The 15763-nt window shown below is 38.7% G+C and overlaps 2 protein-coding genes across 4 annotated transcripts in view; one reads left to right on the forward strand and one right to left on the reverse strand.

The window, feature by feature from the left end:
* klhl32 (kelch-like family member 32) overlaps positions 1-15763 on the forward strand; it is an 85978-nt gene that overhangs the window by 22487 nt on the left and 47728 nt on the right. For all 3 annotated transcript variants that reach the window (XM_061949408.2, XM_061949418.2, XM_061949426.2), the window contains one exon: positions 57-164. In XM_061949408.2, the coding sequence (XP_061805392.1) occupies positions 57-164 (108 nt within the window). The remainder of the gene's footprint in view (positions 1-56; positions 165-15763) is intronic.
* fbxl4 (F-box and leucine-rich repeat protein 4) overlaps positions 1438-15763 on the reverse strand; it is a 608311-nt gene continuing 593985 nt past the window's right edge. Inside the window, exon 10 of the transcript XR_012050354.1 lies at positions 1438-1499. The gene's annotated coding sequence lies outside the window, so the exon portion shown is untranslated. The remainder of the gene's footprint in view (positions 1500-15763) is intronic.

Genomic DNA, 15763 nt, shown 5'->3' on the forward strand with positions numbered 1-15763 from the left:
CGTAAAATGCCAAAAGTCCCTTAGCTGACCTCCATGTTTGGACTGTATGTCTGCAGGCCATGTTCAGCTTGTGCATGGTGGAGAGTGCGGCAGATGAAGTCACTCTGCAAGGAGTAACCCGTGTTGGACTGAAGCACGCCTTGGACTTTGCCTACACTGGACAGGTGAGAAAGACCACATGCTGTTAAATTGACATTTTTTGAATATGGATGGATTTATCTTACTTTAGATTCATATTTTTCCTTGGGTTTTATGAAAAATACATGAATAAATCCAAGTTATTATGATTATTGATGCATTATGTGTTATTTGCATTTATAAAACATATATTGGTAGCCAGTGTTGCTGTTTAAATGTTAATTCTATTCACATCCAATTCTTAAAGTCAAATGTTGGATGTGTGTCTGTGTTTGGATTTGTCTGTATGTGTGAAACCAATCTGTGTGTCCGTGTTGCAATCTGTGTGTGTGTAAAAAAAAAAGAAAGTATCTTTGTGTTGCGATTCAGAATCTGTGTGCCCGTGTTTCGAAAAGTGTGTCTGTGTTTGGATACAGTACCGTATGTGTGTTTTTAAAACAATCTCTATGTGTGTGTTTAACTTTGTGTGTTTACACGCGACCTTGTGGGTGTGTGCAACAATCTGTACACACGTCACACATATTGTTGTTACACGCACACAAATCTAAACACAGACCCAAAGATCGCAACACGGACCTACATATATTTTTTGTACACAGACACACTTCTTTCACACACACGCACACACATACACACGCACACACACCTCTTAAAAACACACTAGTAATAAATGGCTTATACTTGTATAGCGCTTTTCTACATTCAAGCTGCCATGCTGCCATATATATGTATATATATATATATATATACACACACATATATATATATATGTATACAATATATATATATATATGCAGATATATATGCAGATATATATATATATATTTATATACATACAGATACCGTATTTTTCGGGTTATAAATCGCAGTTTTTTTTCATAGTTTGGCCGGGGGTGCGATTCATACTCTGGAGCGACTTATGTGTGAAATTATTAACACATTACCGTAAAATATCAAATAATAATATTTATCTCATTCACGTAAGAGACTAGGCGTATATCAGCAATCGTCACAACCGAACCATCCTGTCCGGATTCAGAAAGGCTGGAATAATTGGAACTGCAACTGACGATGACTCTGACGTAAGCGACATACCGATAGAAGAGGAAGCGGCGCATTGTCTACCTTTGGAGTTGGCAGAGTTGTTTAGAAGCGACCCAGAGGAAGAAGATTTCATCGGATTTAGCGATTAGAAGTGACAGATTGTTTGGTAAACGTATAGCATGTTCTATATGTTATAGTTATTTGACAAAATATGTTACGTTAACATACCAGGCACGTTCTCAGTTGGTTATTTATGCCTCATATAACGTACACTTATTCAGCCTGTTGTTCACTATTCTTTATTTATTTTAAATTGCCTTTCAAATGTCTATTCTTGGTGTTGGATTTTATCAAATAAATTTCCCCCAAAAATGCGACTTATACTCCAGTGCGACTTACATATGTTTTTTTCCTTCTTTATTATGCATTTTCGGCCGGAGCGACTTATACGCCGGAGCGATTTATAATCCGAAAAATACGATATATATATATATATATATATATATATATATATACATATACATATACACACGCATTATATATATATATATGTATATATATATATATATATATATATATATATATATATATATATATATATATATATATATATATATATATATATATATATGTATGTATTTGTATATATATGTATGTATGTGTATATATATGTATGTATGTGTGTATATGTATATGTATATAAAATATACATATATATAAAAAAAATGTATATATATATATATATATATATATATATATATATATATACAATATATATATTTTATAAATATATATATATGGTAAATATGGTTATACTTGTATAGTGCTTTTCTTACTTTAAGGTACTCAATGCGCTTTGACACTATTTCCACATTCACCCATTTACACACACTGATGGCGGGAGCTGCCATGCAAGGCCCTAACCACGACCCATCAGGAGCAAGGGTGAAGTGCCTTGCTCAAGTACACAACGGACGTGACGAGGTTGGTAGAAGGTGGGGATTGAACCAGGAACCCTCAGGTTGCTGGCACGGCCACTCTTCCAACCGCGCCACTCCGTCCCCTAATATATGTGTATATATATATATATATATATATATATATATATATATATATATATATATATATATTTATTTATTTGTATATATGTATATATATATAACTGTGCACACAAAAAAATTAAATGAATACAACTTTAATTTTTTAACCTCTTTCACTCTTCACTAGTGCTAACTACGTCACCTAAATAAATCATAACAAGGCCTTTGCAGATGACCACTTTAATCTCAGCAGCATAATCTTATTCAGCAGCGTGGCTGTAGATGTAGTGGTGGCAATATGTGGCGGCTCAATCACACTGTACCACGAAGTGAAATGTTTTGTTACATTATTGTGAAACACACTATCAGTCAGTCACAAAAAGTGTGTGTTCATTTCTTACTACCTTTTTGACCTTTGGACCGTCAGCAAGTGTTCCGTCCAATAAATAGCCGAGCGGCGTATGAAGTATGCCGAGAGGACCGGATCTCACGTTGTAATTACTTCTAATTTTATTTCCATGGTGGAAATGAGCAAGTAGTAGTTGGTTAGGGAGTGTAAGTAGGTCAACAGCAGGCTTGCAAGCCTCTCTGCATGGGTTGGCTCAGCTCCTGTCTGCCTAGAGGAGATGATAGCAGATGAGATGAGGGCAATATGCTTATCCCCACACCGTAAATAATGACCTACTAAAATCCTTCAGCCACATGTCATGCAGGTTGACGAGACATGCTGTCACAGGCTGTTTTGGACTCAAAAGCGTTGACACCTCGGCTCTAATTCAAGCTTTATAAACAGTGGGACTTCTAAAGTCGAACACAATGAGAAATTCAGTCTCCATACTGAAATCTGATACAGTATCAGGGGTCTCAAAAATGCGACCATTTTTTGTTGCCCCCAACCATCAAACTTTCATGTAAATGCAGCCCATGGACCATGAGTGGCTAAAGTTTAGATATACTGAGGCAATGTTGAATCTGACTTAACCAGGTTTGCTCACACTTTTTCAGCAGGGGAGCTATTTATCTAATGACCAAGTCCAGGGGTCTCATGTAACAAGCTGGCGTACGCACAACAACCTGCTGTACACCCTTTTTCACGGCAAAGATGAGCTGTATCAAGACTGACGTTGACGTGGAAGTGTGCGCTGCCTAAAGGCTGTACATACATTTCTACAGGCTGTGGATCAGGGGTGCCCACACTTTTTCTGCTACTTTTCAATTGACCAAGTCGAAGAGATCTACCTCATTCATATATATAATTTATGTGTATTTATTTATGAAAGAGACGTTTTTGTTAACAAGTTAAATGTGTTTAATGATAATACAAGCATGTTTAACACATATACAGTTGTGGTCAAAAGTTTACATACACTGTTGTGGCTGTCTTGAGTTTTCAATAATTTCTATAACTCTTATTTCTTTGTGATAGAGTGATTGGAGCACATACTTGTTGGTCACAAAAAACATTCATGAAGTTTTTTTTTTTTTTATGAATTTATTATGGGTTCACTGAAAATGTGACCAAATCTGCTGTGTCAAAAGTAAACATACAGCAAAGTTAATATTTGGTTACATGTCCCTTGGCAAGTTTCACTGCATTAAGGCACTTTTGGTAGCCATCCACAAACTTCTGGTTGAATTTTTGACCACTCCTCTTGACAAAATTGGTGCAGTTCAGCTAAATTTGTTGGTTTTCTGACATGGACTTGTTTCTTCAGCATTGTCCACACGTTGGGAAGGCCATTCTAAAACCTTATTTCTAGCCTGATTTAGCCATTCCTTTACCACTTTTGATGTGTTTGGGGTCATTGTCCTGTTGGTACACCCAACTGCGCCCAAGACCCAACCTGCGGAAAATAAGGATGGGGCGAGGGTCACCACTTTGTGAACAAATGTGTGAGCAAATTGTCCAACAGTTTAAGAACAACATTTCTCAACGAGCTATTGCAAGGAACTTAGGGATTTCACCATCTACGGTCTGTAATATCATCAAAAGGTTTAGAGGATTTGGAGAAATCACTGCACGTAAGCGGCAAGGCTGAAAACAAACATTGAATGCCCGTGACCTTCGATCCCTCAGGCGGTACTGCATCAAAAAGCGACATCGGTGTGTAAAAGATATCACCACATGGGCTCAGGAACACTTCAGAAAACCACAGTCAGTAACTACAGTTTGTCGCTACATCTGTACTATGTAAAGCCATTAGTCAACAACACCCAGAAATGCCGCCGGCTTCGCTGGGCCCTAGCTCATCTAAGATGGACTGATGCAAAGTGGAAAAGTGTTCCACATTTTTAATTGTTTTTGGAAACCGTAGACGTCGTGGAAAAGAACCATCCGGACTGTTATAGGCGCAAAGTTCAAAAGCCAGCATGTGTGATGGTATGGGGGTGTATTAGTGCCCAAGGAATGTGTAACTTACACATCTGTGAAGGCACCATTAATGCTGAAAGGTACATACATATGTTGCCATCCAAGCAACGTCTTTTTCATGGACGCCCCTGCCTTTTTCAGCATGACAATGCCAAGCCACATTCTGCACGTGTTACAACAGTGTGGTTTCGTAGTAAAAGAGTGCGGGTACTAGACTGGCCTGCCTGTAGTCCAGACATGTCTCCCATTGAAAATGTGTGGCGCATTATGAAGCGTAAAATACGACAACACAGACCCCGGACTGTTGAACAACTTAAGCTGTCCATCAAGCAAGAATGGGAAATAATTCCACCTGAAAAGTAAAAAAATTGGTCTCCTCAGTTCCCAAATGTTTACTAAGTATTGTTAAAAGGAAAGGCCATGTAACACAGTGGTAAAAATGCCCATGTGCCAACTTTTTTGCAATGTGTTGCTGCCATTAATTTCTAAGTTAATGATTATTTGCAAAAAAAAAATAAAAAAATTCTCAGTGCGAACATTAAATATCTTGTCTTTGCAGGGTACTCAAATTGAAAAGGATTTGCAAATCATTGTATTCAGTTTTTATTTATGATTTACACAATGTGCCAACTTCACTGGTTTTGGGTTTTGTACATTACTAGTGGATGTTATTGACTAACATGTACCTTAATTCTAAACATGTACTTTACTTTTCATAGTCAAATCTGATTTGTTAGATCTTGCCCATCATTGACGGTCAGTCGAATTCATGTATTTTTTTTTTTAAAGAGAAATAAACAGTTGGTGATAGGCTGGTCACTAGGTGTCAGTAACGTCACACGGGTGTGCTCTAACACTTTATATGTGAATATTTCCAAGTTAATTAAAGTTACTTATGAAATAAATACAGTCTTACAACAAAGTGAACAAAACAAAGATCTCATTTGCGACTTTTTCCACCTCAAAAGAAGGCTAAACCACAATTTATGAGATCCTCGGCTCTGGTGCAGTGCCAAGAAGACATCAAACTTGAATAAATAGAAGAAGTAGAAGTAATCACAGAGTTTCTGTTTGTCAACCAGCGGAAGGATCATTACCTTTTTAAAGAGGAGAGGTACAGCTCCAGGCCTCCAATTTAAGGGCGATCAGATCGCATGGAGAACCCCGTTCCTGACTGCACTGCGTCCCGACAAACCTTAAACAAGTCCCCAATGTAGAAACAACACTATTAGTGAAATATTATTGTGTGCAGACAAATTGATTTTATATACGGTAATAAAGAGATGTGGGAAACGCCAACTGATTTAAAAGACGTGATGTCACACCAGAAAGCAGCAACTGCTCAGGAAGTCTGAAGAAACAGCCGAAACTAAGATGTATTTATTACTTTCTAAGAAATACATTAAAACTAAAAAAAATACCTACTGTACCATTTGATGACACACAAATCTTACTTTTTTTATCATTCTTTAGGGCTAATTTTGTGGCTGCCAAAAAAAAGTGAATACAGGTAAATTCATGTGCATGATTCATTTGATGACCAATTGCAATGCATGTTTAGTGACTCTAAGTCCCACAATTCCACTCCCTGGTGCAGATTGGTGGTCTAATGCTGTCTGACTGCAGCCTGGCAGACGCAGCAAAGTACTCCTACACAAACTTAAAGCTTTTCAGCCATCAATTCACTTGTAACATTATCGTTCTGCGGGCTAGTAAAAAGCCAATGTTTGGCCAACTCAGACACAGTCCTAATTGTATCAGTTATTTATTATCATTGTGTATTTTCCCTTTCAGTCCATCCACTTTAGTGTGACACTCAAGATTGGCTCCAACTAGGCGCACAGGTTTTGCCTTTTACAATAGCAAATAAATAATTCAATCCTATTATGGTACGTAATGTGTTTTTATATGTCTGTGTTATTACAGAATAGTTACTTAAGTTTTAGAATTGCTTGGAGTAGGGGTGATTAGGTGGGTGGCCCTGAGAAACGTATTACACAGGGCAGTCTTTTTCAACCACTGTGCCGTGAAATACAGTCTGGTGTGCCGTGGGAGATTATGTAATTTCACCTAATTGGGTTAAAAATATTTTTTGCACACCAGTAATTATAATTCGCAATTAATGTGCCCTTGTTGAGTGTCTGTACAGCGCAGGTAGCTAATTGCTTTGTCGTGTGAGACGACGACGATGGTTTGTTGTGATCACAATATGCAGACGACAGCGGGAGGCAGCGTACATGTAAAAAGGTATCTAATGTTTAAACCAAAAATTTAAAAAAAGGTGAGTGCCGCTAAGAAAAGCCATTGAAGCTTAGGGATGGTTATGCAAAACGAAATTAAAACTGAACTGGCTGCAAAGTAAACAAAACACAAAATGCTGGACGACAGCAAAGACTTACAGCGTGTGGAGCAGAGACGGCGTCCACAAAGTACATCCGTACATGACATGACAATCAACAATGTCCACACAAAGAAGGATAGCATCCGCACTACTTAGATAGTCTCGATTGCGAAAACAAAGCAGGTGCGGAGAATAGCGCTCAGGGATGAAATTAAACTGCAACAGGAAAATACCAACAAAACAGGAAAAAAAACACCAAAATAGGAGCGCAAGACAAGAACTAAAACACTACACACAGGAAAACACCAAAAAAAACAAAATAGGTCACGGCGTGATGTGACAGGTTGTGACAGTACACCTACTTTGAGACAAGAGCTAAAGTGATGCATGGTCTCTTATGGTTTAAATTCAGATCCAACAGTTGCTTGAACGACTTTTTACTGTCAATATCCGCTACTGAGTTTAATTTTTCAAAGATTTCTGCTGGTTGTGTGCCTCCGGAATTTTTTAATGAAAAAAATGTGCCTTGGCTCAAAAAAGGTTTGGTATAACTTTAGAACTACATTTCTGTCAAAAATAGACATTGATAGCAGGGGTCTGGTCAGTGTTGTGTTTACAGGCTCATTACACCAGCCTTTAGTGCAGGCCTGGGCAATTATTTTGACTCGGGGGGCCAAATTTAGAGGAAAAAAATTGTTTATTTTTAGGAACACTAATACAAAACCTCACAATAAGGTCTGATTGAATGCTAAAAACGACAGGCCGCCTTAAAAAACGGAATGGAATTTTATTTTATTTTTTTTACTGAATGAGACACCCAGAATGTACATGAAAATAAAGAATGTGGGATTTACAATATTAACTATGAACAATAAAACACTGAATATTGACAACATATGAACGTCACACCCCCTCTCGATCGACATATTTTACAATCAAGCGAAACGCAACAAAAATGCAACAAACACAGCGAAATATGAACGCTGTACCTACAATCTGATATATCTGATATATTACTAAGCTTTTGAACTTTGTTGTATCTCCTTCCGTGTCTGTCCCTGACACCCGCATTTCAGGCTGGCCGCTCTGGAAACACTCTGTGGAAACGCTCCCCACCCACACTGCTTGGTGCCTCGTCTGAGCTGCTGTGACTTAGATTACCATAGTAACTAGTATATCATGTAAAAGCGCAGATTCCAACCAATGAAATACTTTGTATGGGTCAAGACTTACGGTAATTTGGAAACATCACTGCACATCATAATGGCAGCTACAGTATCCATCTTAAAGATCTAAAAAAAAATATCTGGGCCTTAATTTTCCCAAATCTGCTTTAGTGCAATAAAAGTCCAGAAAGAGCTTTCGTCACTCCCACACTGAAGCAGTTTGTTGCAAAACACTGACTTTGGCCGTGTGAGGTTCATGTGCATTTAAATGCAACATGGCTGTAGAGAGGAGAGGATGAGAGCAGATGAATACTAATGAGCACTGATGTTTTGCCACATTACATCATAGGACCATCAATTCTGAAGGTAATATTTTGCAACGAAATAAATAAATAAATACCCACATTTGCTACATAACACTTCAGCCCACCACTGTTTGAGCAGTCGTGACAGGCAGCGGAGTCAAACACTGATGTAGTCATTTTTCTCACCTCGTACTACTGATGCAGTCACGGCTCTGTGGTTAAATAGGGCAGCGATGCTCAATGGATTAGTGAAGGTTTGACACTGCCCTCTAAAACCAAGGTGAGCCCACTAAGGCAACATGCGATGTCTGATTTGGTCATTTTTCATGGATTATCAGAAAATGGATCTCGCGTGGGGGTTCATGAAATGCATGACAAGATTTCTCTTGAATGTGGTAAATGTGTAGATTAGGCACAGGAGCAAACATAAGGAAGCTTCCAGATGACATTTCCTGCTGCTGTTCATTCAGCTAAATAGGAGGACGTATGACAGGTTGTTAGAATTGCCTGAATATGTGGTTATGCAAAGATAACAGGTGAATATATTACAAACCCCGTTTCCATATGAGTTGGGAAAGTGTGTTAGATGTAAATATAAACGGAATACAATGATTTGCTAATCCTTTTTAACCCATATTCAATTGAATGCACTACAAAGACAAGATATTTGATGTTCAAACTCATAAACTTCTTTTTTTTTTTTTTTTGCAAATAATAATTAACTTAGAATTTTATGGCTGCAACACGTGCCAAAGTAGTTGGGAAAGGGCATGTTCACCACTGTGTTACATGGCCTTTCCTTTTAACAACACTCAGTAAACGTTTGGGAACTGAGGAGACACATTTTTTAAGCTTCTCAGGTGGAATTCTTTCCCATTCTTGCTTGATGTACAGCTTAAGTTGTTCAACAGTCTGGGGGTCTCCGTTGTGGTATTTTAGGCTTCATAATGCGCCACACATTTTCAATGGGAGACAGGTCTGGACTACAGGCAGGCCAGTCTAGTACCCACACTCTTTTACTATGAAGCCACGTTGATGTAAAACGTGGCTTGGCATTGTCTTGCTGAAATAAGCAGGGGCGTCCATGGTAACGTTGCTTGGATGGCAACATATGTTGCTCCAAAACCTGTATGTACCTTTCAGCATTAATGGCGCCTTCACAGATGTGTAAGTTACCCATGTCTTGGGCACTAATACACCCCCATACCATCAAGATGCTGGCTTTTCAACTTTGCGCCTATAACAATCCGGATGGTTCTTTTCCTCTTTGGTCCGGAGAACACGATGTCCACAGTTTCCAAAAACAATTTGAAATGTGGACTCGTCAGACCACAGAACACTTTTCCACTTTGTATCAGTCCATCTTAGATGAGCTCAGGCCCAGCGAAGCCGACGGCGTTTCTGGGTGTTGTTGATAAACGGTTTTCGCCTTGCATAGGAGAGTTTTAACTTGCACTTACAGATGTAGTGACCAACTGTAGTTACTGACAGTGGGTTTCTGAAGTGTTCCTGAGCCTATGTGGTGATATCCTTTACACACTGATGTCGCTTGTTGATGCAGTACAGCCTGAGGGATGGAAGGTCACGGGCTTAGCTGCTTACGTGCAGTGATTTCTCCTGATTCTCTGAACCCTTTGATGATATTAATGAGCGTAGATGGTGAAATCCCTAAATTCCTTGCAATAGTTGGTTGAGAAATGTTGTTCTTAAAAAATTTGCTCAGGCATTTGTTGACAAAGTGGTGACCCTCGCCCCATCTTTGTTTGTGAATGACTGAGCATTTCATGGAATCTACTTTTATACCCAATCATGGCACCCACCTGTTCCCAATTTGCCTGTTCACCTGTGGGATGTTCCAAATAAGTGTTTGATGAGCATTCCTCAACTTTATCAGTATTTATTGCCACCTTTCCCAACTTCTTTGTCACGTGTTGCTGGCATCAAATTCTAAAGTTAATGATTATTTGCAAAAAAAAAAAAAAATGTTTATCAGTTTGAACATCAAGTATGTTGTCTTTGTAGCATATTCAACTGAATATGTGTTGAAAATGATTTGCAAATCATTGTATTCCGTCCATCTAACACAATTTCCCAACTCATATGGAAACGGGGTTTGTAATATTATTTCTCACTGAATGCTATAATTGTAAATAATTTCAATTGAATAATGATCAGTTCTGAAATCAGTTCAAATAAAATTAATTGGTGCTTGGCACTCTAAAAAAAATCTACATTTTAAAGAGGAACTGCACTTTTTGGGGAATTTTGCCTGTTATTCATAATCATTGTGAGGAACAAGAACACACATCTTTTTTTTTTTTTTTTTACGGTTTTAAAGATGATAAAAAACACTTGAAAGATGCAGTAAATGGGAGTCACCATTGTAGCCATCAAATCTCTCTAAAACAACGTAAAAACCCTCCAGCAGCGTTTTATATACACACTGCAAGTATTTATATAATGTAGTAACAGACATGATCATAACAATATGTGATATGTTCAATATTTACCATATTTTGATAATTTTAAGATTTATTCCGCACATTGATTTCTGTTTCCAAGGCAGCGCACGTCCGACTTCTGGCAACACGTGTGTTGTAGAAGCTTCTGATGTAGAAGCGGACATCAGAGCAAATAGTCAGGAATACCATTTACTAAAAGAGTATTTAATACATAAGTGTTCAACCAAGGTGTATACTGTATGTGTGAATGGGTGTTCGTGTAAATGTGTCTGGGGTCGACTTTTGTACACTGCCTCTCTCCCAAAGTCGGCTGGGATAGGCCCCAGCTCACCCTTGATCCAAGTAGAAGTGACACAATGGTAGTATTTTGCTTATAGCAGTCTAAAGATAGTAAAACAATGTATGGAATCAGATCGGACTCAGGGCTCTTAATAATGCACTGTATAAACATCACATATCCAATGCAAATGCAGGGTAAACAGATAAATCATATATTCAAGAACGGTGTCAATGTGAGCCTGATTATTGGAAAATTCACATTGGTGTCTGCTCACATATTACAAGCAGACGCACTGAAAAACCCGTGCAGTGATTCTAAACTACAGCAAAAGCAAAGTGCATTAAATACGTAAATGTTGCTGTAAGCACAGCAATATGGGATATGTATTAATTTAAATGCATTTGTAAAATAGATGCATTGCACACTTCCAGATGCAGAGTAAATACAGCAAAGAAAGGAGTCTTGAAAAAGGACAAAACAAAAGGAAAACACAGAAAACCTGCAATCAATGATCGAATGCTGGGCAGCAGGTGCAAAAAGTAATTTGACAAGCAATAATGTAAACTTTATTAGCAGAATGAAAACCGGCGTCATTGAATTGAACCTGAAAATTGAAGACAATTTAGCCCAATGTCCATCATTGTAATTCACTTGAAAGTACCCTGTCTAGACTGTGTCTGCACACCTGATGTCTCATGGTGACGTGGTGAGGACAAACCAACCAAGTCAGTCAGATTTATCGTGAAGTAATGAGAATACGGTAAAAAAAAAAAACCACAATAACATTACATTATTATGTATTTATAATTTGATACTATAAATTGGTGTGTTCTGTCCTCTTGGCCAGAATCAGCTTTGATAGACTCCAGCTCACCTGAGCCCCTGAACAGGTTAAGAGGTATAAAATGATTTAATAAAATGTTGTCATGTTTTATTCTGGAAAAAACCCTATCTTAAAAAAATGAAGGAAGTGAATACAGGTTGTGAATGTAAGAATATGATATTGGTCCAACAGATGCAGCAATCTTGTTGGGTGAGGGAGGTTTTAGATGTCTCTTGCCTTTTAAAAGAAGGCAACTAAACAAATTATAAAATGTCAGATCGGCTTCAGTCCTCTTACTGTTTGACCTAAAAGTGGAGACGATAAGAACATTTAGAGTCAAATACAATATGGATATTACTCCGAGAATGTAACTATGCACTATGCACATTTTGCAATGGAATCACTGCTCTGTATAACATTTATCATGCATATTATGAATCAATAAAAAAACATCAATAATGATATACAGCTCCCACACACATTGCAAAAATATACTTCCCACTTGGTGGAGGTGGATGCGTGGCAGAATTGCTGTATCTGGTTTATTATCGACTCTTCACTATGTTTCTTTCATTCCACTATAGAAAGCTTAATACACTGATAGGCACAATTTGATTAAACTTTCAGGAAATATGACAGATGGGATAAAAAAAAACAAGTGGTTCATTTTGGGGATGATACTGATTACTGTCTGGATTCAGGATTTCTTACTTTTTTTAGTAATGAGCCTGACTGAGGTTTGTGCTCTCCGAGTGCTTTTCTAGTTTATCATTGTTTTGATTTATTTATTATCCAAACTATGGATCCGGCCTGCTGGACGTTTCAAGTTAGATTTATATATTTATTGATTTATTATTATTTGATCTATCCTGTCCACCAGCTCAGGCAAATCATATAGTTGTTGTAGATGCCCGTATCTGCTACAGATTAACTTTACAATAGAGAAGTGTGGCATTCTTTTGTTGTTGCCTTATTTGTATTTAACTTTATCAAATGTTTGGATATATTTGCTGTTTAGCACACCCGGGACTGGAGCAATAGGGGATAGACGGAAGAAGGAAAAAAAGTACACCGAGGAGGAATTTGTGGGGAAAAGACAAAAATAAATAAATATGCATGTATGTACATATATATGTGTATATATATATACATATATATATGTATATATATATATATATATATATATATATATATATATATATATATATATATATATATATATATATATATATATATATATATATGTCTTAATAAGGTTATCCAAAAAATAGTGCTCGGTACCGTAGTAGAGCGCAATATATGTATGTGTGGGAAAAAAAATCACAAGACTATTTCATCTCTACAGGCCTGTTTCATGAGGGGGGTACCCTCAATCATCAGGAGATTTTAATGGGAGCATTCGCATACCATGGTTTATATAGGGCACAGAGTGGGTGGGTACAGGCTGGCGTAGGGGCGTGGTGATTGGCTCATGTGTTACCTAGGAGGTGTTTCCGTCTATGGCGGCATGCTGTTACAATTTCGCTGCGCTTGTTGAGGGATGACAGGTCTGGACGGTAAATAATAAACAGTTTCTCTTTCAAGCATAGGTTGCATCTTTTATTACCACTATTGTAAGGTGTGCTGGATGCAAGAATTTGCCATGTTATTGAATATTCAACATTATTGTCTTTGAGGTCCCAAATGTGTTTGCTGAGTTCTGTGGTATTTCGCAGGTTTTTGTTCCTGAAAGAAGCCTTGTGATTGTTCCATCTGGTTTTGAATTCTCCCTCGGTTAATCCTACATATGTGTCGGATGTGTTAATGTCCTTGCGTATTACCTTAGATTGGTAGACAACTGATGTTTGTAAGCACCCCCCCGTTGAGAGGGCAATCAGGTTTCTTTCGGCAGTTACAGCCTTTGTTGGTTTTGGAGTCGCTCTGTCTGGGGGCCGACGGCTCATTTGCAATTGTTTTGTTGTGGTTTGAGATGATTTGTCGTATATTGTTCATGAAGCTGTAGCTCAATTTAATGTTGTTCTTGTTGAATACTTTTCTTAGGGTGTTGTCTTTGGGAAAGTGTTTGTCAATCAGATTGAGGAATTTGTGTCCAATGTTAGTTGAGACGTTTCTGCTGTATGGGGGGTTGTACCAGATGATGTCGTTTCGTTTTCTGTTCTTTTTTGGCTGGTTTCCTGGCGTGGGTTCACAGGTGAGGGTGAAATTGTATCCGCTTTCATCAAGGGCTTTTTGGTACGGGGGGGTTGCTTGGTCAAATTCAGCTTTGCTAGATGACAGCATCGATAGCCTTTTATTGATTCCGGTAGGTATTCTTTTCGTGGTGGTGGGTGGGTGGTTGCTGTCATGGTGCACGTATTGGAGTGTTGTGTTGGGTTTCGTGAATGGTTGGTAGCTGTTATTTCTCAGGTTGAAAGTGACGTCAAGGAAGTTGACGGTTTGCTTGTTGGCTTCAATCGTGATCCGTAGGCCGTTCTCTTTGAAAATTTGGCATATGCGCTTCTTGGTATTCTCGCTGCTCCTTGGCGAGGCGAGACACACTGCCAGTCCGTCATCACGGTAAATACCAAGGTTCAGATTGAGGCTAGCGAGCTGGGAGAGGAGGAAACTCCCAGTTGAGGAACTAAAGGATTTTGAGAACGACATGCTCAAAATGATACAATCAGTCAAATTCAAGCCAATCCGCAACCCACTCCTCACCAAGCTGAAAAATGACAAGGAGCGCATCAAGAAAGTAAACAACCTCATCATAGCTGCCGATAAAACCACAAACTTCTACAGAATGGACATACCAGAACACCACACCTTACTGGACAGAAGCATCACCAAATCATACAAAAAAGCGCAACCCAACACCTTACAGAACATCCACCTGGAAAATAAAAGGATCGCGGCTGAACTGGACATTGAGGACAGGGTGGACGCCACAGCCAACAAGGAAGCCTTCATCACATTGAAGGACCACAAACCCAACTTCGCAAATAACCCAACATGCCGACTAATAAACCCAACTAAATCTGAAATAGGAAAAATCAGCAAAATAATCCTGGACAGAGTCAACACAAAAATCAAGGACAAAACACCACTCAACCAATGGAGAAATACAGCAGCAGTAATCAAATGGTTCAACAACATCCAAGACAAACAACAGCACAACTTTATCTCCTTTGATATCGAGGAATTTTACCCTTCCATCACGCAAGACCTACTGACTCAAGCACTAGACTTCGCCTCAGACTACGACTCAATCACAGGCAACGAAAGAAACATCATCATCCACGCAAACAACTCCATTCTCATCCACAACAGTACACCATGGCAAAAAAAAGAACAATGCAACATTTGATGTCACTATGGGAAGTTTTGACGGAGCAGAAACGTGTGAACTCGTTGGGAGTTTCCTCCTCTCCCAGCTCGCTAGCCTCAATCTGAACCTTGGTATTTACTGTGATGACGGACTGGCAGTGTGTCGCGCCTCGCCAAGGAGCAGCGAGAATACCAAGAAGCGCATATGCCAAATTTTCAAAGAGAACGGCCTACGGATCACGATTGAAGCCAACAAGCAAACCGTCAACTTCCTTGACGTCACTTTCAACCTGAGAAATAACAGCTACCAACCATTCACGAAACACAACACAACACTCCAATACGTGCACCATGACAGCAACCACCCACCCACCACCACGAAAAGAATACCTACCGGAATCAATAAAAGGCTATCGATGCTGTCATCTAGCAAAGCTGAATTTGACCAAGCAACCCCCCCGTACCAAAAAGCCCTTGATGAAAGCGGATA

The sequence above is a fragment of the Nerophis lumbriciformis genome, linkage group LG04 (genome assembly GCF_033978685.3).
Source record: "Nerophis lumbriciformis linkage group LG04, RoL_Nlum_v2.1, whole genome shotgun sequence".
Lineage (NCBI taxonomy): Eukaryota > Metazoa > Chordata > Actinopteri > Syngnathiformes > Syngnathidae > Nerophis > Nerophis lumbriciformis.